General features: G+C 50.4%; 3 protein-coding genes across 3 annotated transcripts; 2 read left to right on the top strand and 1 right to left on the bottom strand.

The window, feature by feature from the left end:
• Positions 1-970: 970 nt before the first annotated feature.
• GIP (gastric inhibitory polypeptide) lies at positions 971-5,056 on the top strand (the record flags this gene model as incomplete). Its single annotated transcript, XM_082495030.1, has 4 exons — positions 971-1,044; positions 2,103-2,249; positions 2,613-2,744; positions 4,960-5,056. The coding sequence occupies 4 exons, from the start codon at positions 971-973 to the stop codon at positions 5,054-5,056; spliced, it is 450 nt and encodes a 149-aa protein (XP_082351156.1).
• Positions 5,057-7,236: 2,180 nt separating this feature from the next.
• SNF8 (SNF8 subunit of ESCRT-II) lies at positions 7,237-11,881 on the top strand. The gene is made up of 8 exons (XM_082495128.1): positions 7,237-7,302; positions 8,158-8,208; positions 8,749-8,887; positions 9,223-9,327; positions 10,051-10,123; positions 10,788-10,929; positions 11,094-11,168; positions 11,604-11,881. Exons 1-8 carry the CDS (start codon positions 7,249-7,251, stop codon positions 11,739-11,741), a joined length of 777 nt encoding a protein of 258 aa, XP_082351254.1. The 5' UTR covers positions 7,237-7,248; the 3' UTR covers positions 11,742-11,881.
• A 1,769-nt stretch (positions 11,882-13,650) lies between these two features.
• UBE2Z (ubiquitin conjugating enzyme E2 Z) lies at positions 13,651-24,459 on the bottom strand. The gene is made up of 7 exons (XM_082495153.1): positions 24,122-24,459; positions 22,359-22,431; positions 20,350-20,537; positions 18,302-18,413; positions 17,583-17,695; positions 16,963-17,053; positions 13,651-14,723 (listed from the first exon to the last, which is right to left on the bottom strand). Exons 1-7 carry the CDS (start codon positions 24,442-24,444, stop codon positions 14,553-14,555), a joined length of 1,071 nt encoding a protein of 356 aa, XP_082351279.1. The 5' UTR covers positions 24,445-24,459; the 3' UTR covers positions 13,651-14,552.
• Positions 24,460-25,502: the final 1,043 nt, after the last annotated feature.

Here is a 25,502-nt window from a genome sequence, read left to right as displayed (position 1 = left end):
ACAATAATTGGGCTGTTGTAAGAGTACAAATAACTACTTAGAAGGGTAAAGTTCTATCAATGCGCGAGTAAATTTTTGGAAGGATGGGATCCTTGAGTCCTGGTCTAGACCTCTTCTTTTTGTTGCTGTGCTCTTCCAGTTAACAGCAGCTCTCCGTTGCAACGCACTCTCCAGAAACATCTATAACAAAGAGTGAGGTGAGGGACAACAAAATATATCTGTAAGCCATGATCAAACCTGGGTTTGTATGGAGTTTGCAGAGCTGGAATAGTAATTAAACGAGCTCAAATGTCCAAGGGCTATTGAGCTGAACTGTGGACGTGAGGACTAGGAACAGCTTGAACCTAATAAATCTTGGGATCCAATCCTGCCACTGTCCATGCGATACTTTTCATAACTGATATGCGCTGACTCTGGCTCCGGTCCCTATGTAAGGCATTATCCATCCTGGCAGAAAATCTCCCAGAAATTAGATGGGGCTCCTACATCCCGCAACACCGCAGTGTGGGACGAGCGGGATGCCGTTGCTGCTGAATTGCCTGATCCGCCGTACGTTCCCGTTCACGTGCGCCAGATTGAACCCACCCCTAAAGCACAATGAGGTACCCACAGGGTCAGCTTGTAAACACGGAGGAAGACAAAGCCCTGGCCTCCGGGAATGCGCAACCCACAATGAATTTGATGGTTACAATAAAAGTATAGGGAACGAACATTAAAAGACAGCACGGCGGGAAAGAGCGTTGGCATTGAAAAAGTAATTTAACTGGGGAGGGCAGAAGAGGGCTTTGTAGGATGGAGAAGGCTGCTCGAAGCGCAAGGACTGCAGAAACGCGTTTACAAGCAGAGGCGCGTGCCCAACCACTGCACGTCCCTCTGGGTTCACTGTCCTGTCACTTATGTGCCCCATGTGCTACAGGGGCCGGACAGCTGGATTGCCCTCTGCTTTTGAACGGAGAAACCACCCAAGAAAATGATGTCTTTAAAAGTTCTCTCTCTGCTCCTCGCTTCTCTGGGCTTTGTTTTGATGGAAGAAAACGTCTCGGGGTAAGTGTTTTGGAAAGCTCACGGTGTATTTTGAGCCTTTTCCAGCTCCCCACTGGAGGCAAATGGACTTTTTCCATTGACATCTTGGTAAGTAGGTGAGAACAAGAGTCCTGAGGTAGATCTCGGATAATAGAGACAGCCGAGCGTACAGAGATGAGCAAACGATAAGAGAGATATCAAACTAAAGCCCTGAGCCTTTGAGCCAGAGCCAGGAACTCCCAAGCTTTCCCTACAAACTTCATGGCTCTGGGTTAGGAGGAACAAGCTGGAAGTCAACCAGGAAGAGAAGGTTGGCTGAGAACTAGAAACAAGGTGTAATCTTCTCACATGAAAGAGGCTCGGAGGCATCCAGTATCTGGAAGCTTCTGAAAATATGACCAGTTACATAAAGCAGGCATATAATAAAGACTTTTCCCCCTTTTCCCTGACTCCTGCTACAAAAACTTATATCCAAAAGAATCGTTATTAGAGCAGTAGGAGCTGCTGCAATCCCAGCTAATAGCACTAAGAAAGGATCAGCCGTGAAATCCTTTGCTAACTTAGGTAGCCAGTGTCTGTATCTACGCTGTCAGACCAGCACTGGTCTCGAGGTCCGCCCTTGTCTCCGGCCATCCGCCCCGACCCTCTCCAGGACATAGGAGACGGTTTCCTTGGCCCCAGGTGTGCAACTCACTGGAGGAGGGAGCCTGAGCACGCTTGGTGCCTTAGCTCCGAGCCAAAGTCCATGTGAATCGGGCTACGGCAGGGAAAACCGCACTGACTCCAGACTATCGGCAAATATCCCGAGCCCGTCTCCTCCCGCGTCCTCGAATCTGCGCTGCAATTGCGTTAGCAGCCAGCAAAATGGACGAGGAGCACGCTAGCCCCTTCTCTGGCCACCTCCTCGCGTTACAAGGCAGGAACGGTCACCTGTACCGAGAGAGAGAGAAAAAGCCATCACAAAACCTTGCTGACCGTAGGCACCGCGCGGACCACCACGTGCAACCCAAGCGAAACCCCGCACGGCACGTGCTCCCGGTCTGCGCGGGACTCACTCTGTCTCTGTGCTCTTACCCCAGCGTAAGTATAAGGACTCCCAGTGCCAGACCAGTGCAACGACGCTACTCGGAGGCCACCCTGGCAAGCGATTACAGCCGCACGATGGATAACATGCTGAAGAAGAACTTCGTGGAATGGCTGCTAGCCAGACGGGAGAAGAAAAGCGAGTAAGTGCGTAGACTTTCAATGCTCCTACGATCCAAACTTACAGCTGTCATCAGCCGACTGATGGCCACAGAAGAATGTGGAGCCGAGGATATTTTTCTTGGACCGCAGCAGCGATTCTCTAGGGAGTTGGTTTTCTCTTCTATTTTTTTTTTTTTTTAACTTTTCTTTTATTTTTCTAAGTCCTAGAAATTTTCTGGTCTGTCGGCACACAGCACAACCATCCCTCTCTCTGTCCAAGACCGCCGCCTTCTCTGGCTGATGGGAGATGGGAGTGGGAGGGAGATGGGTTTTGTGGAAAAGCAGCATTTGGGCACCCTCTTGTGGCACCTCGGGCTGATATCGTCCCATTTCGCCTATTCCAGCAACATCATCGAGCCGTACAAGAGGGAAGCTGAGCCCCAAGGATCGGCGGCAAACGGCCAAAGATTGGACCTGGGCACCCAGGAGGCCAAAGACTTCTTCGCCTGGCTACTGAAAGCCAAGAAAAACCCGAGGTGAGATGGGAGAATAGAAAATCTGGTCGCGGGGAGGGATGAGGTCCCCGGGTGTTTAACTTTTGCAGGAATGTTTGGGGGCAGGTATCGATGGTAACGGCGTCACATAGGAAAACGAGAGGATTTTGATTTCAAAAGGAAATTTCACATTTTGCAGTTCTGTCTCATGAGTGAGGAAAAGAACAACGACAAAAATAAAAAACCTCTCTAACTTTGAAATTTCTCACAAAATGCAGATTTCAAAAATATAGACGATTGGGGTTTTTTTTTGTTTGTTTGGCTTTTTTTTTGGTTTTGCAAATGTCAGCACAGCCTCATCAAAACCCAGCGCTTTGATAAGGTCAAAGCTCGGAGTTTTGACAGGGCTGAAACGCTCCCTAACATCCCAACATCACCGAAACGGAGAAGTCAACATGAAGTGCTTTGACCTAATCTAAACAAAGCCCTCTCAAACAAAAACTCTCCAGTGAAAACCCGGATGAAATTGATACATTTCTGCAAAACACTTTGATTTGATCAAATCAACCCACAGGGAAGGGGGGGGGGGGAACCTACTCGCTCACACTCTCAGCATGTTGACCCATTCTTTTTTTTTTTTTTTTTTAAAAAGAAACAAAACAGTTCTTTCCCCGTATCACTGCTACAAGGTCTTATTATGTCATCCAAACGTGAAGCCATGCCTGGCCCAGGAGGATTTTCCCAGTTTGTTTCTGATCTGTCTGAGCATCTCCAGAAAAGGGCACAGATTTTTTTTTTTTTTTTTTTTAAGATAATCATCTTAAAATCATAGTGATAACGATGGCGATACGAGCTGGCTCGGCACAGGTACCTCTGGGCAAGGTAACCGAGTCCATATGGAGCGCTCTGGCGCTGCAGCTCGTGCCTTCGCTTCCCGAGCCATCTGGCTGAGAGCACACTTGCGTATCTCAGCGCTGCGCCGCTTTGTGCTGTGTCAGCACATCCACAGCCTGTCAATAGCCTGTTTCACCTCCCCCAATCTCGGCTTGTGTCACAAATGTTCAAAAAGCAAATTAGACACATGAATCCAAAGAAAAAAAAAAATCTGCTTTTGGGCACTTTCTAAATTTAAAATTGAAAAAAAAAAAAAAACAACAACAAACCGCCAACAAATGAATGAGGGATAAATTTCCTTTCTCTAACATGAAGGGGATTCTACAAAACCTAACAGGTTGCTGCTGCTTAGTCTTAAAATGGTGGCAAGAAGGAAAAAAAGGCACTTACCGCGCACAGCCCTCATCCTTCAGGCCCAATCCTAGCGTCTTGTGGCAAAAAAAACCAAACCAAAACAAAACAAAAAGGAATTTCTAACTACAGGGAGTCATGGGACAGTCACCCAGAACAAGAATCTGGGGGCATTTGTTGTCTTCCACAGCCTTTGCATGAAAACTGCTTTAGAAACCAGGGTGAGGGGGACGACCCGGGGTGGGGGAAACGGGCATGGCCACGGTTCACAGAGGTGTCTCGGGCCAAGCACTCAGAAAATCAGACACCGAGAATTGCCAGTCATACTGAAAATACAAAATCAAAGAAACGAGGGCTTTGAGGGATCTGAAGAGGTCATTTAGTCTGACCTCTGCTCCCAGGCAGGATCAGCGCGCCCTAAACTGTTCCTGACAGATGTTTGTCTAACCTGGTCTGGGGGAGGGGGATGGAGGAGGGAAGGGAAAACTTTGATGCTAGAGAGTAATCAGCTTGATTAGCTTCATTTTTTTAAAAAAAAAAAAAAAAAAAAGAATTGTTTTCCAGTGTCTCCATTAATCTCCTTAATTGCAAATAGAAAACGCGACTTGCAGGCGAAAGTCCTTCTTGGAAACAAAGCCGTTCCTTTGTGAGTTTGGAGCGTAGATGCTGTTTCACCCACGCTCCGCCGTTCTTTTGATGCCTGCTGGGTCTAGGAGGAGGTGGGGTGCAGGGGGTCGCCGGACCGTTCCTTCTCGTCCCCCAAGCCTGACTTACATGCTCACTGCTGGCTAGCCCAAACACGCCAAGATCAAGGCACCGCTGCGTGCAAAGAGCTCACCACGTCAAAAAGAGGTTAAAGCTCTTTTTGTGGGTTTATCTGAGTCAGATATTAGGAGAGAAGGAAAATAAAATACCCCCGTGAACTTGAGGGGATTGGGATACGAGGCTGCTACATACTGCATCTGGATCGTTGCCTCTCCTCTGTCTTTATGACACAGTACACTTCTTGCAGTTTTACTTCTCTGGAAGGTTCAGAAGGTTTGAAGGATGTTTTGAACCAGGAGTTTCTGACATGGCTGATGTCGACTGATCTCTGCAGACCAACGTGAGTGGCTGTTCTACCTATTCCTGTAGCTACAAGCATCCCTACAGATCCCTTCCCAGCCCTTGTCCCCAAACGTACTTGCTGCAGCGCTCAATCCGTGAATTTAGGATTTCATGAGGTAATCACTGAGTGCTTACATGGCACAGCTCCGCTGGATTTGACTGGAGAGTTAAGAGCTCTGCCCAGAGTTTGGTTCTGCAAAAGTATCCTCAGACCACTGACACAACAAAGACGGGGGAAGACAAATTTCAAAATATTACTGTCTAGAGAAGGGAGGTTAGTAAGTCCATTTCCCCTTTTTAATGAGAAAAGGTTCATCAGACCACTTACAGGAAATATATTTTTCTGCGCATTGTACACTGTGAAAGGCATTCAGAGAGAAACACAAGAAACTGGAGTGCAAAAAGGTGCAGGGGAGGGCCCCGAGGAGGCTCACGGGAATGGGGAGCCCATCCTATGCTTAGTTGAGGAAAATGAAGGCTGAAAGGGACAAAGTCACCATCTATAAAAAACAAAACAAAACAACTGAGCGAGAAAAAAGCTGTTTATGCTAATGGCAAAAGTTGGCGCAAGAACAAAAAGGGATGAACCGGCCATGAATAAATGTAGGTTGGAAATAAGAGGCAGCTCTGTGCTACAGACAATTCGGTGCAGCTTGGCCAGACAATGTGAGCCGAGTGGCCAGCCAGCGGGCCAGGGAAAACAAATAACCGCTGAGCTCGTACTGCAGCCTTTCCTCCGCAGAAACACTTACTTGCGTCTCTCTCCTCTAACCAGTTGCTGATTTTTCTCAAAACTTGTAGGTACTTACTAGTAGATACTAACTTCAACACAGGTCTCGCTATCAAAATGGATTTGCAAGGCATCAGCGGGGGCTGGAGGGTAGAGGAGGCGATGACTTAAGCCTCGTTTCCTACAGGAACCAAATGAAAATGGGTTATGTGCAGTGCCACACGAATTTTATGCTTTTTCTCTCCCACTTCTGCTTTGTTAGGACTGTGTAACTCCAGGAACTTCCCAAGGAGCTCCCTCTTCACCCTGTCAAGACACGTAAGGAGGAAGATGTCTTTTATTCACTCTGTTTTGTGCATATTGCCTATTTTGCTAATGTAAGCAATAAAGAGTTTATTCTGAAGCTGAAATAAGATTCAGACAGGACCTGATTTGGGGATGGGTTATAAAATATTACTGAATTGCTGAAAGAATAAGTGTCCTTCCAAAGAAGGCTCACAAGGGTCACAACGCACCTTGTGCGTGTCAGTGAATTGGCCTACAGCTGACTGAACCCTAACACAGAAAGAAGAAGAAAAGTAAAGTTCAGCTCGGGCTGCAAAAAAAAAACCCAACTCCGGCCAAGGGCTGGTCCTGCAGCCAACCGGCTGGGAGTCAGCCTGCCCTTCCGAAGGAGCCCCGAGGAGAGAAGGCTCCGGGGAGACCTTGTAGCCCCTTGAAGTATCTGAAGGGGGCCTGAAGGAAAGACGGGGAGGGGCTTTTTACAAGGACGTGTCGTGACAGGATGAGGGGTAATGGCTTCAAACTGAAAAGGGGAAGATTTAGAATAGGTTTTAGGAGGAAATTGTGAGGGTGGTGAGCCCCCGGCGCAGGTTGCCCCGAGGAGCTGTGGCTGCCCCATCCCTGGAGGTGGTCAAGGCCGGGTTGGACGGGGCTGGGAGCGACCTGGGCTGGGGGGAGGTGGCCCTGCCCGGGGGCAGAGGGTGGTCTCTAAGATCCCCTCCAACCTAAACCATCCCATGACTCTATATTGTCCCCCCCAACCCGGGGCTCCGGGACACCCCCCCCCTCCAACCAGGGACTTACCTCCACCTGGAGGGGGTCACCCTTACCCGAAGCGGGGCTCCCCTCACCCCGGAGGACCTGAGCCCCCCCTCCAGTGGCGGTTACCCCCACCTCGGGGGGGGGGGCGACACTCCCAACCCCCCCAAGCAGGGCCTCTCCCCCCACCCTCTCACCCCCCCATACACACACACACACGTTCCCCCCGAGGGGCTTGAGGCCCCCAGTGCCCCCCCAGGCCCTCGGGGGGGGGAGCCGGGGGGGGGGGGGGGGGGGGAACCAGCCGGGGGTGCCCGGGAGAGTGACACCCCCCTACCTCCACCCCCTCCCACCGTGCGTCAGCGCCGCCCGTCGCGGGGAGATGACGTCAGGCGGAGCGCGGCGGGCGGCGGCGGCGGCGGGATGCACCGGCGGGGGGTGGGCGCGGGCGCCATCGCCAAGAAGAAGTTGGCGGAGGTGAGGGGCGTCGGGACCCCGCTGGGGAGGGGGCGGGAAGGCGGCCGGATCGGTCTGCGGGAGGGGGGGTGGTGGGGCCGGCCCGGGGGAGGGTGGTCAGGCCCTGGGGAGGTACCAGGCCCGGTGCGGGGGGTGCGAGGCCCGTGGAGGTGCGAGGTCCGTGGGGGGGTGTCAGGCCCGTAGGATGGGGCATGCTGGGCCCGGTGCGGGGGGTGCCAGGCCCGTGGGGGATGCCAGGCCCGTGGGGAGGGTGCCAGGCCCGTGGGGAGGGTGCCAGGCCCGTGGGGAGGGTGCCAGGCCCGTGGGGGGGTGCCAGGCCTGTGGGGAGGGTGCCAGGCCCGTGGGGAGGTGTCAGGCCCGATGCAGTGGGTGCCAGGCCTGTGGGGAGGTGCCAGGCCCGATGCAGTGGGTGCCAGGCCCGGTGTAGTGGGTGCCAAGCCTGTGTGGGGGTGTCAGGCCCGGTGTGGTGGGTGTCAGGCTTGTGGGAGGGGTGTCAGGCCCATATAAGGGGAAAACAGGGACCCCCTGGGCCCGGACCCAGTGGCCCCGGGGGAGATTGCCAGGCTCCACCGGTCCCATGAGAGGGGGGGGCATACCCTTCGGTCACGTGGTGGGGGGTGTCAGGATCGGTGTGGGGCCATCCCCATCCTCACATCTGCCATCCCAGCCGGCGCCAGCCCTGCTCCAAGCCCAGGGTGCCCCAAGCTTCCTGGCAGCCCCCCTGCTTGCCCAGGGCACTGGGCCACAGGTCCTCCTGGTTCATCCATCTTTAAGGAGCATGTCCCCCATCCAGTTTTGGTTTCCAGTCCGTCTGTCCTTCAGCACCATCTCCATCATCCCGTTTTCCTCCTGCAGGCGAAGTACAAGGAGCGAGGGACGGTCCTGGCCGAAGACCAGCTGGCCCAGGTGGGAGACCCACCCCTGCCCTGGCAGCAGGAATAACTCTGGTTGTGAGCCCTGCTGCAAACATGGGCTTCGTTTTCCCCTCTGCTTCAGCGTTTGGAGCATTATCCATGAGCAGCACCTTAGGCTGCCTTTCCATCAGAGAGCTGTGATGTTTGCTATGGGTCTCGCTCTGCCTCCCTGCTCAGGACCTCGGCAACATCTCCTTTCTGTAGAATTGTTTCTGCACCACAGACAGCACAGAATACCTGCTGGCCCCCTTCTGAGCCCATCTCTTGGTTCAGAACAGCCCTTTGCCTTGTCTGAGCTCCACTTATACTAGTTTGTATTCAGTGTTAAAAGCGTACATGTGGAGAATTTGCATTCCATCGAGCAATTTGATCTTGGTTCCTTCCTTTAAGACCACTGGGGCCATCAGCACTGGGTCGGCAGCACATTTCTTGAGGACTCTGCTTACGTAGTGCCTGTTGGGGACTGTGTTTACAGAAAAACTGCATTAAATAAGTGTTAAGACAGAAATGCTGCTCTGCAATTCTCTTTCAGATGTCTAAGCAGCTGGACATGTTTAAGACCAACTTAGAAGAGTTTGCCAGCAAACACAAGCAAGAGATCCGTAAAAACCCCGAGTTCCGGGTCCAGTTCCAGGACATGTGTGCCACAATCGGAGTGGATCCTTTGGCATGTGAGGAACAGGCGCCGGGGTTAATGACTAAAGATTCATCTCGCTGTTCCTGTACTGTAAACAGCTCGCAGTGGAGTTGGTGGAAGTTGTCCTTAAGGAAAGCTGGTGGTGTTTTGATTCTTGGGGCTTGTGAATTGGTGTAACGTACCATTGGGTGTTATTTACTTAAAACGGTGGGGAAAAACAGGTGGAGATAACCAAAATGGAGACTCTTCATTGACAGATCTAAGAGTCCTCACAGCAAGGTTTGCGAGCAGCCTGCTTGGCACCAGTAACTCTTAAGGAAGGATGTTTTTGCCAATGGTCCAGTCACTTTCACCTTTCTCACTTCACAGCTGGTAAAGGATTCTGGTCAGAGATGCTGGGAGTTGGAGACTTTTACTATGAACTGGGTGTGCAGATCATTGAAGTGTGCCTGGCTCTGAAACACAGGAATGGAGGTGAGGGTCCCACTGTGTCTGGTTTCTAGGAGATAGATGCAGGAGGATGCCTTTTCCCTGTGGAAAAATGAGTCGCATCACTCAGTGTAATGTTCTTTAGTAGATTTCATGAAAATACCAAGATGGCAGTTTTGTCTTCATCGCCCCCCAAAAGCCTTGTTTTGTTTCTACAGTGTTACAGCCACTCCCCAGGGGCAATCACCCAGCTTCATTGATTTCTGCAGAAATCAGCCAACTCTGCCCCATTTAGGTAACAAAACCATAACTCGCAGTATTGTGGGGAAGGAGCAGGGAGGAGTACGAAACTGCTAAGTTACTGCTTTGAGCCTGGCAGTAAGATTGTCTCTAAAGAATCACAGCAATATCCAGAAGAGCTGGAATACCAGTGATTAGTGACTAATGAAAAGACAGTCAGATGTTCTTCACTCCAAAAGGGCAATGCGAGACCAGAAATGGGCTACAGCAAAGCCCATTGAAACTTGAGTCCGATACATTTGTGGGAGAAGGCAACAGCTGACTGCTGTGTGTTAGTTCTGGGAACAGAAGTGACTGGGTGCTTATCTCATCCAAGGCTTGATACTGGGAACAATGAACAGCCGCTTGTTCAATGGAAGGCAGAGGGGGAGCCAGTGGCAAAGGCACAAAGGACCCTTGACTGCTCTTGCTGGAGTAATTTTGTTGCTGTGGAGTAATGGTTTCCTGTCCCCTTTTGTTGACTTCTAGGTCTGATAACACTGGAAGAACTTCATCAGCAAGTGCTGAAGGGAAGGGGGAAGTTTGCTCAGGATGTCAGCCAGTGAGTGTCTGTGTATTCCAGAAAAGAGGAATCAAGTAGCATTCGGGGAAGAAAAGGGAGTGACTGATCTCAGCAGCACTTGAAGGTGCTGCTGTTAATTGGACGCAAAATTTGACTTCTAGCTGTGGAGCTGCTTACACATGCACCACAATTAATGACTTCAGCACTTGAGAAAGCAGCTGTGTGCGCCCTGTGCTTTCTCTGGGAGCCCTAAGGCATTAAAGGACTGTTGCTTTGAGCTGGAGACAATTAGTCCACTGCAAATCCAGCTCTCCTACTGCCACAGTCTGCTGAAGCTGCTGTGGTCTCCTGAGCTGTAAGGAAGGGGCTGGTAAGTGTCATTACAGAAGCAGATTTTAGGACAGAGTTCACTGCAATCACCGGTTGGGGCTGAACCTTAAAGTTTGGCACTTGCAACTCAGGTGCTCCAAGTGTCTCTCTAATACAAGTCTCCCCTTCTGAAGAGGGGCACAGATATTGCAAACTAATTCTAAATTGCTTTATAAAATTCTTTCAGCTGTTGATTACCTGAAACTGCAGCAAGCTCCAAGGAGCTGTTACTGCTTATAGCTTCTCCGTGTCAAGTCTTCCTCATTTAGAGAACGTAGTGTGCAGTTTGAGGGGCTCTCACTTTAAAGCCTTGCATTGACCTCTTGCTTCTCAGGGATGATCTTCTTCGTGCAATCAAGAAACTGAAGGTCTTGGGGAATGGCTTTGGGATTATCCCCGTTGGTGGAACATACCTGATCCAGTCTGTACCAGCGGAACTGAATATGGATCACACTGTCGTCTTGCAGCTGGCAGAGGTATTGAGCCACAAGATTTTAAAATACAACCACCTTGAAAGAACCTTAATGCTTCCATGACAGAGAACTGTGATTAGACCGGGACTATGTAAAACTGCCCACACTCTTCCAGCCTATGGAATTAAGTGGATGATAAGCACACAGTATTTTTCCTCTCATTTCAGAAAAAGGGCTATGTAACAGTCAGTGAGATCAGATCCAGTCTGAAGTGGGAGACGGAACGTGCCAAGCAAGTGCTGGTATGTATGAAGGTCTCTTGTGCACAGTGGAGTTCAGTGACAGTGTAGAGCGACTGCTCCCGCAGCAGGCACTTTGCTGGGGATGCGTTATCACGGCCCGCACAGGGGATTCTAAGCTAGCAGCCGGTAGACCAAAGGCAGAGTACACACTGCATAAACGTAGATTGAGGAAAGCAGAATCTCAGAAGCTGCAGATATTCCTGTGGCCTCGCTAATCTCCATTAAAACTTGAATCTTGATAGCTTAGGTCCTACATAAACATGCAGGATGGGCATGGCTGGATATTTCTCCCGGTCAAGTTGAGTAAAAATTCTTGTAGCCCAAGTTCTACACCCTCCCTTACCCTAGAACAAATGTGGGGTCAGGCCTCTGTTGTAAACGGCTTCTCAGGCATTTAGTTAAGTTTCACTCACAGTTTCCGCTCTGTTTGTGTAGGAACACTTGCTGAAGGAAGGAATGGCCTGGCTGGATACGCAGGCAGCAGGAGAACCTCAGTACTGGCTGCCTGCTCTCTTTACAGAGCTGTACTCTCAGGAAATCACTCCGGAGGAAGCCAAGGAGGCAATACCTTGACTGCTATGTGCTCTGTGCCTGTATATAATTCTTCTTGTTAGGTTATTCACATATCACCTGAAACACAGGGACAGTGGACTCGAAATAAAACTTTTGTAAAAAGTGTCTAACTTGAAAAGTTTAATAGGACTAATTTGTACTTGCTCACCTCTGAATTTTCTCCTCTGTTGTGGGTGGAAATGCCACTTACCATTACAGACAACTAATGACCTTGTCACAGCAACAGGAAAAATATCTAAGCTGCTATTGCAACTGCAGTCTCGGAGGATGCAAATTTAACTCCGGCTAAAGAATCTCGGAGCCAGCAGTGACATTGAGAAACTGTTCTGTAGTCCTCTCTGCTCTGTGAATGAGTCGTTGTTCCACTAAGGAGTGCCACAGTCTAGATTCTGCCAAAACAAACTTTATTGCACAAAAAAAATCTTATGTACAATAGTATATAAACAAGGTATCTTAGAGTGACTCTTGTGCATATATTTTCAACTCAATTAGGTCTAAAAATCTGTTGCTAAAACATCTCTGCCTAGAGCAGTCATTGGAGGATTGTCACTTTGAAATGGAAACATTCAGAAATGGTAGGACAGACAACGTTAGAGCTATAAAACTAATACTTCTCTTTTACAGCCACATGCTAGTTATGTGAATAGTGTCCACAATAAGGCATTTTCTTGTTTCGTTGTATCAGTGGATGGTTAACGCCACATGCATCACAAACAGATTTCAGAACCAGCTCTGCCTCGGGAAGGCAGCAGAGTCACAGCTCTACCCACAATGCTACTGAATGGTGAAAAACAACGTGACATTTACAATGGGATTAAAGAGGCGGTAAAGTAGCGCGCAGCTCATGACTTCTTAGGAGACCCCGCTGCCTCCCCGAGACCTCATTTCAAGGTGGACACCGCTTTATTTACTCTCATCTGGTGTATGTGTTGAGTGAGTCCTGTGTAAGTTCAGCTTTCCCTCGAGGGAAGACAAGGTTTAAGTCTAAATCAAGCCAATGACAGACCCAGGGGAGTTTGCTTGCTAAAGGGGAAAAAAAAAAAAAAAAAAAGGTTCCCTAGTCGTTAAATGGCACCTTAATTCAGAAATGTTTCCACTTTTCAGAGCTGCTTAAGCAGCAGTGTGCAGGCTTCCGAGTTCTGCAAGAGTTGATACAAATCACAGAGACTGAAAATAATTCAGTGACGCATGGGGCATTGCCTTTCCGTACAACACACGGCAGGGGTCTTTTGGCCCCTCTTTCTGCGCTTTTTTTTTTTTTTTTAGAACAAATATGACTGTGTTGGAAGTTCTCCCACCACCACCAGGAGACTGAAACGGGGCCGAGCTGGTGGGAAGGTGTTTAAGGAAACTGGGAGAGGGCCCAGGATAATGTGCAACTTTGTGCTTAGCTTTCTATCAAAGCTCCCGTAAAAATAATTAAAAAAAAAAAAAAGAGTAGATTAAGCTCTTGATCAACAAAACATCATACTGCTCCAATCAATCATCCCCATTCTCATTTACCTGGAGAAACTGAGTATTTCACCTCCACCCAAGTTACACCGAATACATCTTTGATGTAATGGCACTCGCAGCCAGCAGACACCTCTCCGAGAGGTTGGCCTTCGCTCACAGTAAAAAGCTGCTGTTTAAAACATTCAAAGCACTGAAGTGTTAAACTTTATGACACTCGGCTAGCTTGCGCTCGGCCAAGTTTGGCAAAGGAGTTTGTCAATAACAAGGTGTACACCTCTGAAGAACTCCACCCAGGAACGGTGGCTTTCTTGGCTGGAATTGCCCCTTATTGTAGCGTTTCGATCTGATGGGTCAAGGTGGCAGCGGGGAGTGAGGTGGCAGGAGGAAGAAGGGAGGAAAATAAAATGCTACACTGACTTAGGGTGGTGGAAAGCAGAGAGTACTTCGGTTAAGGAAACAAAACAGCTCTGTTCAGAGCAGCCAGAATAAAATATTTCTAGAATGCTAAATTCAAATCAATACCTTAAAGAAATAATACACAAACTAGACTTATTGTGAAGTGCTCCCCCCATCTCTGACGAATGATTTTCTCACCCTCCCTTCCCCAAGACACCAGGATGAACACACCTGTGCTCGATTTATGGATTCTCGCAGTTTCCACTTTTCATCTGCCCCTTTGCGCCTGAAGTCTCAGTGGACAAAGTCACCCAGGGCTTGAGTAAAGCTTTCAGAAAGGAGCCCAGATTCCACCACTGCTCTTTATCTTTGGTCTGTCTAGAACAGTGTCCAGAAGAAAGACGTCAGGTAGATGGGCTCCACAGAGCAGAGAGGCTCCATCTCTCCCAACCCGCACAAAAAGGTTTCACCTGGGCACACGGTGCGTGGGCCCGGTCATACCCTGGACTCATCAAAGCACTCCCACAGCTACAGCTTCACCTTCAGCACGGCCCCAGGGAAGGGCTCACTGTCTAGGAACAGAAAAGCTGTAAAGAGGATTCGCAGTCTAGATCTCATTCTTTAATCAAATGGAGGGAAAAAAAAAAAAAAGAAAAAAAAAAAAAAACAAAACCAAAAAACCAACCAGTGTAGGTGTTTCCAAAAAATAACCTGATGCCACATGCTCCGGCTTTCTAGCATAGTAAGTACCTTTTAAGAGTAGCCTGTCACAAGCTTGGCTTTGTCTAGCATGAAGTCTTCTCGTTCAGCGTTATCCACCAAAGCAGTGAAAGGAGACAGAAGATATCCCGCAGTTTTCTCCGCTCTGGCATTGGTTTGGTTGTCGAGTCTGTCAGGGGTACTCTAGAGTGCGAAGACAGAACATCCCCACGGCTTGGCCTCTCCACTGGTAACGCAGCTCTAAGCTTTAGAGCAACCTTGAGTGTCTGTCTCTGTCTCGGAGGAGCTGCTCTCAGAGTCTATTTCTGTATTCTCCTGCTGGTGTTTCTCTTGCACCTTCTGCCGAATTCCTTGCAAACGCACTAATAGGGACTGATAGTCAAAGTGGCCTCGTTTTTCACCAAAAGGATCCTGGAAGAAACCCACAGATAAGCCTATTAATATAGACCATTATCCTTCTGGCGAGAGGTAGAAAGAAAAAAGTTGTGTAGCAATGGGGCAACGAATGGTCAAAGATTTATGGGTTTGTCATGGTTCAACCTAAGCACCATGCAGCCACTCGCTCGCTCCCCCCGGTGGGATGGCGGAGAGAATCAGAAGGGTAAAAGTGAGAAAACTCATGGGTTGAGACAAAGACAGTTTAATAAGTAAAGCAAAAGCTGTCCCGGCTGTGTCCCCTCCCAATTTCTTGTGCGCCCCCAGCCTCCTCACCGGTGGGTGGTGTGAGGAGCAGAAAAGGCCTTGACTCTGGGCAAGCACTGCTCAGCAGTAATTAAAACATCCCTGCTTTATCAACACCGTTTCCAGCACACAGCCCTGTACTACAAAGAAAATTAACTCTACGCCAGCCAAAACCAGCACAGGGTTAAATCCCATCTTATGATGGAGAAGCCCCTAAACTTTCCACTGTCATGGCAGAGGTTGAAAACTGAAGATAACTTCTTTTTGGAGTCTCTTTTGGGAATCCTTACAAAGCCAAGCAAACTTCAAATACTGATGAAAGGCCAAGCAGACGCCGGTTAGATTTCTACAGCTCTGAGGCAGTAAACTATTTCAAAGATTTGGTCTCAGGCCCACTCCAAGGAGGCAGGGAAAACACCACAAATGAAAGCCGCAGGGAAAACACTACAAATGAAAGCCCCTAAAATCCAGAGGCCAAAGACTTGACCACACTTTATATTAGTCCTACAGACCCTTTCCAAATGAAAGCACTGCCATTCTCATTTTAAATCAAGGCCCCCAGCTGAGATGTAGCCAGGTCAGAGGCAGAAAGTCTTTGGAGAGCTCTGCTTTTTTTTTTTTTTTTTGCCTGCTTTTATCCCCATCCCAGGTCAAAGACACGCTGCCAGGGCTACATAAGGTGGTGGTGGAGTTTACCCTGTCCCATCTGATGGAAATCTTTGGTACAAGCCAACACGTGGCCCCAGAGTTAACCAGGCAGCACATCTGGCAAGCACTCAACTGATACTGAGCCTGGAGTGACTTCATTTTAAACAGAGGGTAGTGAAGACGACAATACCATCTCTCCAGCACGTTGTGTTCATGCTTGCTGCACTACTATTTACAAGTGAGCAGAAAACAGACCACAACGGTCACTACCTCCGAGAACTGAGCACAACACAGTGATCTTCATAAACCCCGGAGAAAACAACCGAGCCCTGGGTCCTCAAAGAAGAAGAAACAAGAGTGGGACACACCTGACAAACCTCTAATATTAGTCACCAAACTTCACTGCACAGCCTTCAGTTCAGTGCTCTCTGCAGCTATAAATCAGGCACAGACCTTCCTTATGGGAACCTCTCACTCCAAACATCAACTCTGCTGCTTTGGGAGTGCTTTTAATTTATGAATTACACAGCCAGTGAAGGCACTGACAGGAAAAAAAGGGCTCAGAGACACAAGATCATTAAATCAACCACCTCCATGTTTTCTTAGCAGTGGAATTTCTCAATGAGTCAGACAAGAGGTGGCCGATGAGGGAGGAAGACACATCTGTTCATATGCAAATAGCTTGGCAATCTATTCTTTAAAGTCTGCTCTCCTGCAGAAATAAGCTCCTGTACTCAACCTGTCTAGATGTGTCTGCCGTATTGTCACTGCTCCCCCACCCTTCCCCCCCCCAGTAACTTTTGACTCAGTCAGCCACTTTCAATCTCATCTGACAGAACAAGGACTGTCAGAGAAAAGTTCCTATCGGCTGTATGAGCAAAGGAACCTCTGAAAAAGAGAAACTCTACCAGTGTCCCAACAGGAAAATGCTGCTATGGAGTTCAGTTGCCACCAGCATTGGATAACCGGCATGTGCCCTCCCTGCTTAACACCAAACCCACATGAAAGCAAACTGTACCGGTTCCACTGCCGGAAGAAGTACCCGCTTGCCGGGTGTGAGAGTGGCTCAGGTCCAGCACTCAGAACTCTAACAGCCTTGGAAACATTGCGCACATACTCTGAACTTGGGGAAGGTAGTGTTTTATCCACAGGAATGTCTCCGGTCTGAATTTCATCATTCAAAGTTGGAACATACAGTTCATAGAAAAGACCCAGACTCACCCCATATACCTCTAGGTGCTGCACATTGTTGTTTGTCACTAATCACAACAGCCTTATCTAAGGCAGTGTGTTATCAACAAGAAAACTGTCTGCCACCCACCTGCATCGTCTGTCCTTGGAGATAAAGTCTCTCTTTACACACCCCTTCGTAGAAGTCGTAGTATTCCATGAAGGACTTCTCCATTACACCCCTGAACGCAACGAGAGAGCAAACAGTCAACACAAAACGACAGTGTTACAACAGTCACATCATCCAGAGTCACCCCATCCCGCTGAACTCCAGTTCATGTAACCAGTGTGGACAACGACACAGGGTGTCCCAGACAACCAAAGGGTACAGCGAGGCAGGAGGCAGAGCGAAATGAACTGCAGCATCACTGCAGCTGAAGAGATTCTGCACATGTTTCCACAACAGCTGCACTCCCCTCCCTCTGAGATTTTTTTTTCCTGCCCCATAAGACAAGGCACATTTATTCTCAAACACAAGTCGGAGGATGCAGCCATTGTGCACATTAACACAGCCTTTGTCAGCGCACAGCTCCTGAGCACCACACAGATCAGCCATCCACTTCAGGGGAGAAAAAACGACTCTTCGCTGGACCAGGTAGAGTTAAAGGCTTGTTCTTCCCTGATGCAGCTCTCAGAAACAGCAGCCAGAGAAGTTTATCCCGCTTCCCCACACCCACTTTCTTATGCTCCCTCCATGCCTCTTTTCCATACCGTAATGGCTCGGGACAGGGACACTTTCCTTCCAGCATGTCGCACACTGCTACTCGGATGGTCTCATGCCGAATGCACTCATTATAGTTCTTGCTGTCCCCGGGGTGCCTCTCCTGGAAATAGAATTTGGGCCAGTGAGTCCGTGCGACTGCAACGGCTCTTCGTGTCTGCCTCCCGGGCCCGATGAATTTCACTGGTGCTCGAACCCACTACAGCTCTGTCTGTTCTGTGAATGCTGAGCTAATTTATACTGCAAATGAAAAGCTGGCAAGATTTTACATGTCTCCGGAGCCTGGGCTCATACAGCTGTGGAGACAGGTCAACTCATAAAGTTAGCACAGAAACCTGCCTCTCCGAGATGCTGGAGACCATGAAAACATGAGGAGTTTGGTTCCTGCGTGACAATATGTCCCAAGGAAGCCATTTCAGGAGTCATGTAGCAGAGAAACGAAGAGCCAACCCATCTCCCCGGCAACTTCTCCAATGCCTCTTGTTCTTCTGTTACCTTACACATACGTGAGCTAAGCAGCCTCCGGTTCAGAGCTGGCTTGCGACTCCCCCTCAAGCTCTGACTAGAGGCAGAGCAAGCTGGAAAAAAGCCATACGACATAACCTACTTTTGTCCCCGTTTCCAGAATGGAATTTGCCACCAGGAGCAAAGTGTGGAGGGAAGAGACAAACAGCTGCAGAATCGGAGACGATCCACCTCAAATTCTCACCTGCTCGAAGCCGGGTTCATTGTGATAGGGGTTCTCGGTCATGAGGGACTGGATGGAGATGAGGACTGAAGAGATACTCTGTGCTGGGCTCCATGCAGGCCCGGTCCAAGTGCTGAGGCATTAAAACAGAAAAGCATTAATTAACAATGCAGGACTGGTCCAGTAAGCACCTTCCCTCCAACTACCAAAGATCAGACAGCTTGGGAAGCCACATCTACACCTTGGAGAAATGCGACAGGAAAAGAAACAGCCGCTACAGATACAGAAAGCGCTGGACACTGAGAAAGTTTTCAGGGTCCAGGTGGTTTATTCTCTCAACTAAATGAGTAGTTCAGCTTGAGCAAGACAAGAGAGGCTGGTAAACTTCGCTCCGCTGCTAACACACACAGGGCATCACACACGAGTTGAGAAGTACCATTTCCAAGCATTTCACAGGGCACTGTAAAGCTACAGCTATCATTTCGCACAGCAGCCTGGAGCAACACAAGCCATCAGCACTACCATAAGTCAAAACCAACAACTCTTAAGAATGGAAATCCGATTTTCAAGACTCAAACAAGACCATCACTTGTGCAGTCTGTAACGCAGACACTCAGCACAAGGACTACCATCAAAAGCACTAATGGATGCTCTGCTACAGGAATAAGGTGCCCGTTTTGTACGCAGAGGGTAGCAAAAACCTTTGCGCAGAACATCAGAAGCAGAAAAAGCTGTTCTGCTGCTTGCCCTTAATATCCTAGTTCCAGATACAGACCTGTCTCCCTGTGAGCTGAACAAGGATGTGCTGACCCACATACGTTCTTCCTAAATCCTTTCATTTGCAGCTCCCTCTGTGCTTCCCATTTCTGCTAAGGCCGAGGCTCTTTGTTCGCTCTTCAATAATTTAGCTTCCATGCCAGGGCTACAATTGCGAGAGCAACAAGGCAGCCTTCACGGAAGCTGCTGGGCTTTCGGACAGCCGAGATATGGACATGCCCTACACACCTCAGTGCTTTGCAGGCGCTGGCATCCAGCTCACTGGATCAGGAAGACTTCCTATGCCCAGGAAGGTGTTTCCCGGTACAATGCATCTCTCACCCAGCCCTGAGACCAGTATCTATCAGCTGATGGGTATCGGCTACCTGGACCAACTTTGGTGTAGGTGGCACATGCACAGCACTGCTGAAACCATCCCCAAAAAAGGCAGTTTTAGAACCACAGCAGCGCTCAGACTCTTGCTGGTTGATCATAACCCTACAGCAATTCAAGCCGTCACTGCCCCTTCCTCACCTGCCTGCCGTTACTATCCCTCTGCAGCAGAAGGAACTACGTACTAACACCCCAACTGCACCAGTCCAGGGTCTCAGCAAAAGCCTTTCTTTACTGGCAACCAAAACTGTCACAGCTGGGGCTGGGAACATCACACCACAGCCAGCGTTCCTCTGGCAGAGCCATAAGAGCCATTCAATCAACCAGGACATCCACGTGTTTAAAAATCGAGCAGGTGAATAACGAGCATCCGCAGCAGCGGAGCCTGTTTGAACAGGCAGCATGGCAGCAGCGCTTGTAAATCATTACAGCCACCACTCAGCCCCACATACTATGTGTAGGTGGAAGCCCAGAGCAGTCAAATGGCTCTCAAGGAAGTTCTTAGTGGCTTTTAATTTTATTTATTTATTTTTAAACCCACACACGGAGAGAGGAAATTAAAACCACAAAAACCTACATTCAAACAACATTAAGGATCAGGCTGCAAAGCGCAAAAGCAGAAGAAACGCAGCGCTCGGGCCAAGGCCTCGCAAGAGGAAGCAGGAGAAAAGCGGCAGCATCCACCGAGCTTCGTGCTTCCCCTGCTTTTAAAGACAAGTTAGGCTCCTATTTCAGTAAAGGAATTTGTACTGCTGTACGACTCCGATTCTGCACGCGACTTCACAGAAGCATAAAGGTGCATCCAAGCACACATCTGGGGCAAGAACATGGCACAACGCGCCGAGAAGGGTGCGTGAGGCAGAATGCAGCCTGCAGCCACCTCCTGATTTCCCATCAAAACAGCCAAAGTCTCCTCTTACCCTAGAATACTCAGGCAGACTTTCCCGTTGCGGTAGAAGTTGGGGTTAAACCTCACTGTGTTATTTCCCGTTGTCATCAGTTTGACCCTTGGTGGGTGGATGGGATAATCTGGAGGACAGCGAAACAGGAACAAGAAGAAACCCCCTTCATAAGGCGTGTCAAATGGGCCTGTGATCAATGCATGAATCTGGAAAACAAAAGCCCGTCTTGCGCACCACTTCAAAATTGTGCAGCACCGACAAATCCTCAACAAAGCCAACCGAAGGCAAGAAATCTCCACCCAGGCAGCAGCGCAGAGGCAGCGTTTTCCACAAGCACACGCCATGTGCAGGCCATACTTAACCCTCCCCTCCTTCCCTCGTTAGCCAGAGCCACTGCTGCGCACTTCTCTCCCCTCTGCCACACTCCATGTGCAAAGCAGGTTTCCAACGCGAGGTTTGGCCAGAGTCCACAACAGCTGCCTCCCATACATCTCTAGACAGTCCAAACCAGGCTGAATCACAGTTCAGCTGGTAAGCTAGGCTTAAAAAAAAAAAAAAAAAAAAAAAAAAAAAAAAAGAGTAAGATTTCAAATATGAAAAAAATCTAATTTTAGAAAGAAAAAAATTCAAAATTTCTGCCAAAACTAGCGCATTCCTCAATTTTATGGTCTCACGCTGATTTGGTCTTATTGAAACCAATCACTCAATTTCCTCTGCCAGGATCCAAAATTAAGACCCTATTCTCTCCGTGCTAATTACCCTCAAAGATCCCAATTGTATACCAGGAAATCTACTCCCTTTGGGCTATTAAGGAAGCTCACTCCCCAACTGATCCAAGCAGTCTCCTTTAACCATCCTCTTACCTCCCCAGGATTTCAGTTAAACGCGCCCCAAGGCTGGTGTTCTACAAACCCGCGCTTCCGTGTAAGGGCATTTTGGCACTTTCAGCTTCCAAGGCGGAGGGAAGGCAGAGCTGCGGCTCAGTGCTCCAGGTGGGAGCAGGCTGTGCAGAGACACTCCCTTTGTGCTACCTCCAAAAATCCAGGGGCCCTAAGCCAGGCAGGCGCTGACCTGGGGGAGGGGAATTTGGGGGATGCCACGTTTGTCAGGGGGGTGGGAGAAGTGTGCAGCAGAGGCAAAACCAAAGCAACCTCACACACACGCACACACAACTCTCAGAAACCAGCACGGCCAGACCAGGTGACACTGGCTAGAGAAAGGGCAGCGCCAGCCAAGAAACACACTGGATCAAGAACACCGTTTGAGCAATCTGCCTCCCGGCTCACTGCACTCTCTCGGACATAATCAGAAATTCCCAATCCTGGAAAACCCCGAGAGCCAGGAGGGGAAGAACCAGGACAGGAGAGGCCGTAGCCATGCCCGTGTCCCCAGGGAGCAGGTCTGCTGGGGGCGATGTGGTGGGAGCGGCTGCGTGGGTCAGACCTGCACACAACCCTGGGACCTGTGAGAACCCAGCGGGCAGCTCCGTAGCAGGACAGGGCCCGGGTGCAGAGACACATCTCTCTACCAGCTCACAACAATTCAACATCTCCAGGTTCCACAGGTGGATTATAGACACTCCAGCACTGCTTGTGGCTAATGGACGTTCCTCATTTCCAGCCTCTCTGAGAAGCCCCCCATGGCCAACAGCTTTCCATGAAGCTCGCTCTTCTTGGAGCTGCTCTATTGATTGTTTTCAAGGATCAGTAGGATGAAACCAGCTGGATCAGCACCTCACTGGTTCACATGCCCACTAAAGCAAGCTGGCTTTATCCGTGGAAGCTCCTCAGACCCCTGTGATGGTATATCTCCACAGAGCCAGTTTCCTTGAGAGCCTCCTCCCATTTTAAATGCAGCTCATCAAAATGTCACCAAGAAACTGGAGCCTCATTATGCTCTTGCAAGACTCACCCTGACTTCTCTCAAAACATTAAGGGAATACTCCATTTGGGCAAACCCTTACAGCAGCCATCAACAGCAACATACAGAGAAGCAGAAAGTTGAACTAGCTCCAAATCTTCTCTTACCTTGGTCATGTCATGGGGATCAGGCACAACAAACATTCCCGGGGGCGGTTCCTTGTAAATGGACATGATATCCCTGAAGAAAGGAAACAGGAATTAGTCAAGATCTCCCTTGGCGTTCATCAGCCCTCGAGGCACGGAACGTTCTAGACAACAGATCTGTGCACGGATGCAAAGGGACAGACTTTTAAGATGGAAACATGCAAGTCATAAAGAGCTAGACATTTCTCTTCTGCCTCTGACTGTCTTCTGGCTGCGCAATTTCAACTTATCCCCAAAAATAGTTGAGGCATTTCAAGAGCACAGGCAGCATTCAATGAATCAATACGCGAGGCATCAGACCAAGCGCACCCTGGCTACACGCTGCCCGATATTTTACCGTAGATCAGCTCCAGTGCATAAAACTTCAACCATAAACTTCCCCTAAGGTAGTTGCTTAGAAGTTCTCTTATGTTAATTTTGTTGTTTAAAGGATGACTTTCCCTCCCTGTGTTTTCCCTCTTCACGCTCAGACTATTTACAGGATCCCTTTCGTAGGCCCAGCCATTTGTTTTCCCCAAACATACCGTGACTCAACTGCCTTTGAGAACATTACTGCTCTGACAAATTTGGGTTTAATTGGACACCAGGTTCAAGAGTTGTTAGGATGCACATACACACACGACTTGACCACAATGGCCTTGTTTCCCTAGGAACTCAGGCCAAATGAACTGAAAAACAAATCACCTACAACTCCATGCAGTTTACAGATAAACCAAATGGCACCCATCACCCTTCATCGCCCCAAAACCTCCCTCACATAATCGGAGCTGCACGGAGCTCCAGGACAAGCTCCCGCTCGACCCTCCCATTTGGGAAGCAGCTAGAGCTCTGAGAGGTTTCAGGGCGAGAACAAGTGTGAGAGCAACAGGAGAGCCTCGCCTTCCTGCCTACCGTTATGAAGTCAGTGCTTTTGGCGTTTGGGTTGGAAAGTGCCCAAATATCTGGTGCCATCTTTGGAAGACGTTATACAAGCTCTAGAACAAGGATGAGCAAGAGCCTGGCAGGCAGCAATACTTGCTCTGAAGGAAGAGGAAGAACTTGTTGAAACGGTGCCAGCACGTCTAACAATACGAGACCATACTGCTTGTTATAGCAAAGGTTATTGACACGCCAGGTTTAACCAGATGATTCTTTAAGGAGTCAGAGCAGCCAAACGGGTGGGCACCAGCAGGAAGGAGGATTGCTACGGGAATATTTAGGATAAACATCTTAACTGGATGCTTAATGGGGACTGAGAGGCCTGCTCCCCTCCCCATCTAACAGCATCTCTGAGGAGCAGCCAGCGATGCCAAGGACAGGATCAGAGCCACGAGCCAAGGAGCTCTGCTGCCAAATGCAATGGCAGACGGAGACGGAGACCCCGGATGGCGGTACGGGGGTGCACGGCTCCAGGGTGGGCCAGGTGCGAGACTCCATCCTCGCCCAAGCACCTGAGAAAGGAGAGTCCCGGGGTATGGTGGGGACCGGGGTCTGGAGAGCCCCGAAGCACCGAAGGGAGGACCAGGGCCTGTCCCCAGGCCTGAACCCCGGTCTCCAGGGCCGCTAGCGAGGGGATGGCAAGGCCCAGGGGACCGGTACCGCCTCGAGGGTACCGGGGACGAGCCAAGGGTCTCTGCCGCGTTCCGAGCCTCGGGTCCGGGCCCGCGGCCCCCCCCCACAGCAGATGCCGGGGCAGGGCGACGGGGGTTCCCCGGCCCGCACCGGGCCCGGGGCGGCTCTCTCACCGTTTGATCCGCAGGAGACAGGCCGGGCTGGGCCGCTCGCTGTCCCAGTCGCCGCTGACCGTGGGGTCCCAGAAGGCGGAGTGCGTGAGGAGCGCGGCCCCCGCCGCCGCCGCTGCCGCCGCGATGGGGGCCCCGCCGCTCCCCGGGGCGACGCCGGCGCCCGGCGTCGCAGCGCCGAAGCCCGCCGCCGCCCACAGCTCGGCGGGGATGAAGACGCCGGGGCTCCCCGCGCCGCCACCCGAGCCGGCCGAGGCGCTGCCGCTACCCGCCGCCGCCAGCACCGCGGCCGGGGCCGCCTCCTCGGCGGCCGGACTCTCCGCCATTCCGCGCCCGGCCTCGGGGAACGCCGCTTCCGGGACTCCGCACCAGCGAGTCCGCCGGCCAGAGCGGCCCCCGCCCCGCGCCTCCACCACCGATCGCCGGCCAGAGCGGCGCCTCCCGCCCCCACCTCTACTGCCGGCGCAAACTCCTCCCAGCCACCATAGAGTCTCCCCGCCCCTTCCACAGAGACGCCTCCCCGTAGGCTAGAGCGTCTCGCCGGGCGCAGCGCGCCCCCTGCGGCGGCGGCGGGAGCCTCGCGGAGTGGAGGCAGCAGAAGTAACAATTTGGGGGTTTTTGGGTGGAAAAAAAAGCCCTGATGGGAAGCGGCTGCTGCAGGGGACTCCCCAGCAGCAGCCCTCGGCCTACGGAGGCAGGGCAGGGCAGCGTCTCAGCCCGGGCCGCAGTGATTTTAGCTCCAAGGTCACATCTGCTCTAGCAGGGGTAGAGCAGCAGCGGCAGATGTTTAACACGGGGTTTCACACGCATGAGGGAGAATAAACATCGCTAACTGAAACACAGGTAACAGCAGTGTTTTCCCAACAGCTCCAAGCTGCTCTCAAGCCCCAGGGATGATTCGCACAGCACGGGGTTACGCATCCCTCCCCAGCACCAGCCCGGCTGAAGGGTTTCTCCTCTCCAGTTGCACCAGTGAGTCTCCCTCCAGCTCGTCTGGGTTTGAGCCACCTTTCATACAACAGTTTATGTTGGAAGGGACCTTAAAGACCACCTCATTCCACCCCCAGGCAGGGACACCTCCCACTAGAGCCGGGTTCTCCAAGAAGTCCCAAGGACAGGGTTTGGTTTTGGTTTGTTTTTTTTTTTTTTTTTTTTTTTTTTAGTTAAATCCTTTTCACCTCACAGGGTGTAGGCAGCTACAACAGAACAGCTCCTGCACCCCGTTCGGATCCTCCCCCAAGGAGGTCACAGCCACCCTTTGGTAGCTTTAAGCACAGAGTAGCTGCATTAATTCAATTAACTAAAGCAGATAACCAGACAAACTCCCTCAGTGCTCACCTTCCTTAAAGACACAGCTGCCTTACCAGAGGGTCCCACATTCAGG

The sequence above is a fragment of the Vanellus vanellus genome, assembly GCF_965231255.1.
Source record: "Vanellus vanellus genome assembly, chromosome: 24".
Lineage (NCBI taxonomy): Eukaryota > Metazoa > Chordata > Aves > Charadriiformes > Charadriidae > Vanellus > Vanellus vanellus.
Note: the sequence above shows the minus strand (reverse complement) of the source record. Positions and strands in the feature narration are given on the sequence as shown.

What these genes read in the sequence shown, in the direction of transcription:
- SNF8 (XM_082495128.1), top strand. Translation starts at nt 7,249, where the DNA reads ATGCACCGGCGGGGGGTGGGCGCGGGCGCCATCGCCAAGAAGAAGTTG. An exon ending in CCAAGAAGAAGTTGGCGGAG is followed by an intron (nt 7,303 to 8,157) that starts GTGAGGGGCGTC and finishes TTCCTCCTGCAG; the next exon opens with GCGAAGTACAAGGAGCGAGG. An exon ending in TCGTCTTGCAGCTGGCAGAG is followed by an intron (nt 10,930 to 11,093) that starts GTATTGAGCCAC and finishes CTCTCATTTCAG; the next exon opens with AAAAAGGGCTATGTAACAGT.
- UBE2Z (XM_082495153.1), bottom strand. Translation starts at nt 24,444, where the DNA reads ATGGCGGAGAGTCCGGCCGCCGAGGAGGCGGCCCCGGCCGCGGTGCTG. An exon ending in ATGAACCCGGCTTCGAGCAG is followed by an intron (nt 17,696 to 18,301) that starts GTGAGAATTTGA and finishes TTCTATTTCCAG; the next exon opens with GAGAGGCACCCCGGGGACAG. An exon ending in TCCAAGGACAGACGATGCAG is followed by an intron (nt 14,724 to 16,962) that starts GTGGGTGGCAGA and finishes GGTTTCTTCCAG; the next exon opens with GATCCTTTTGGTGAAAAACG.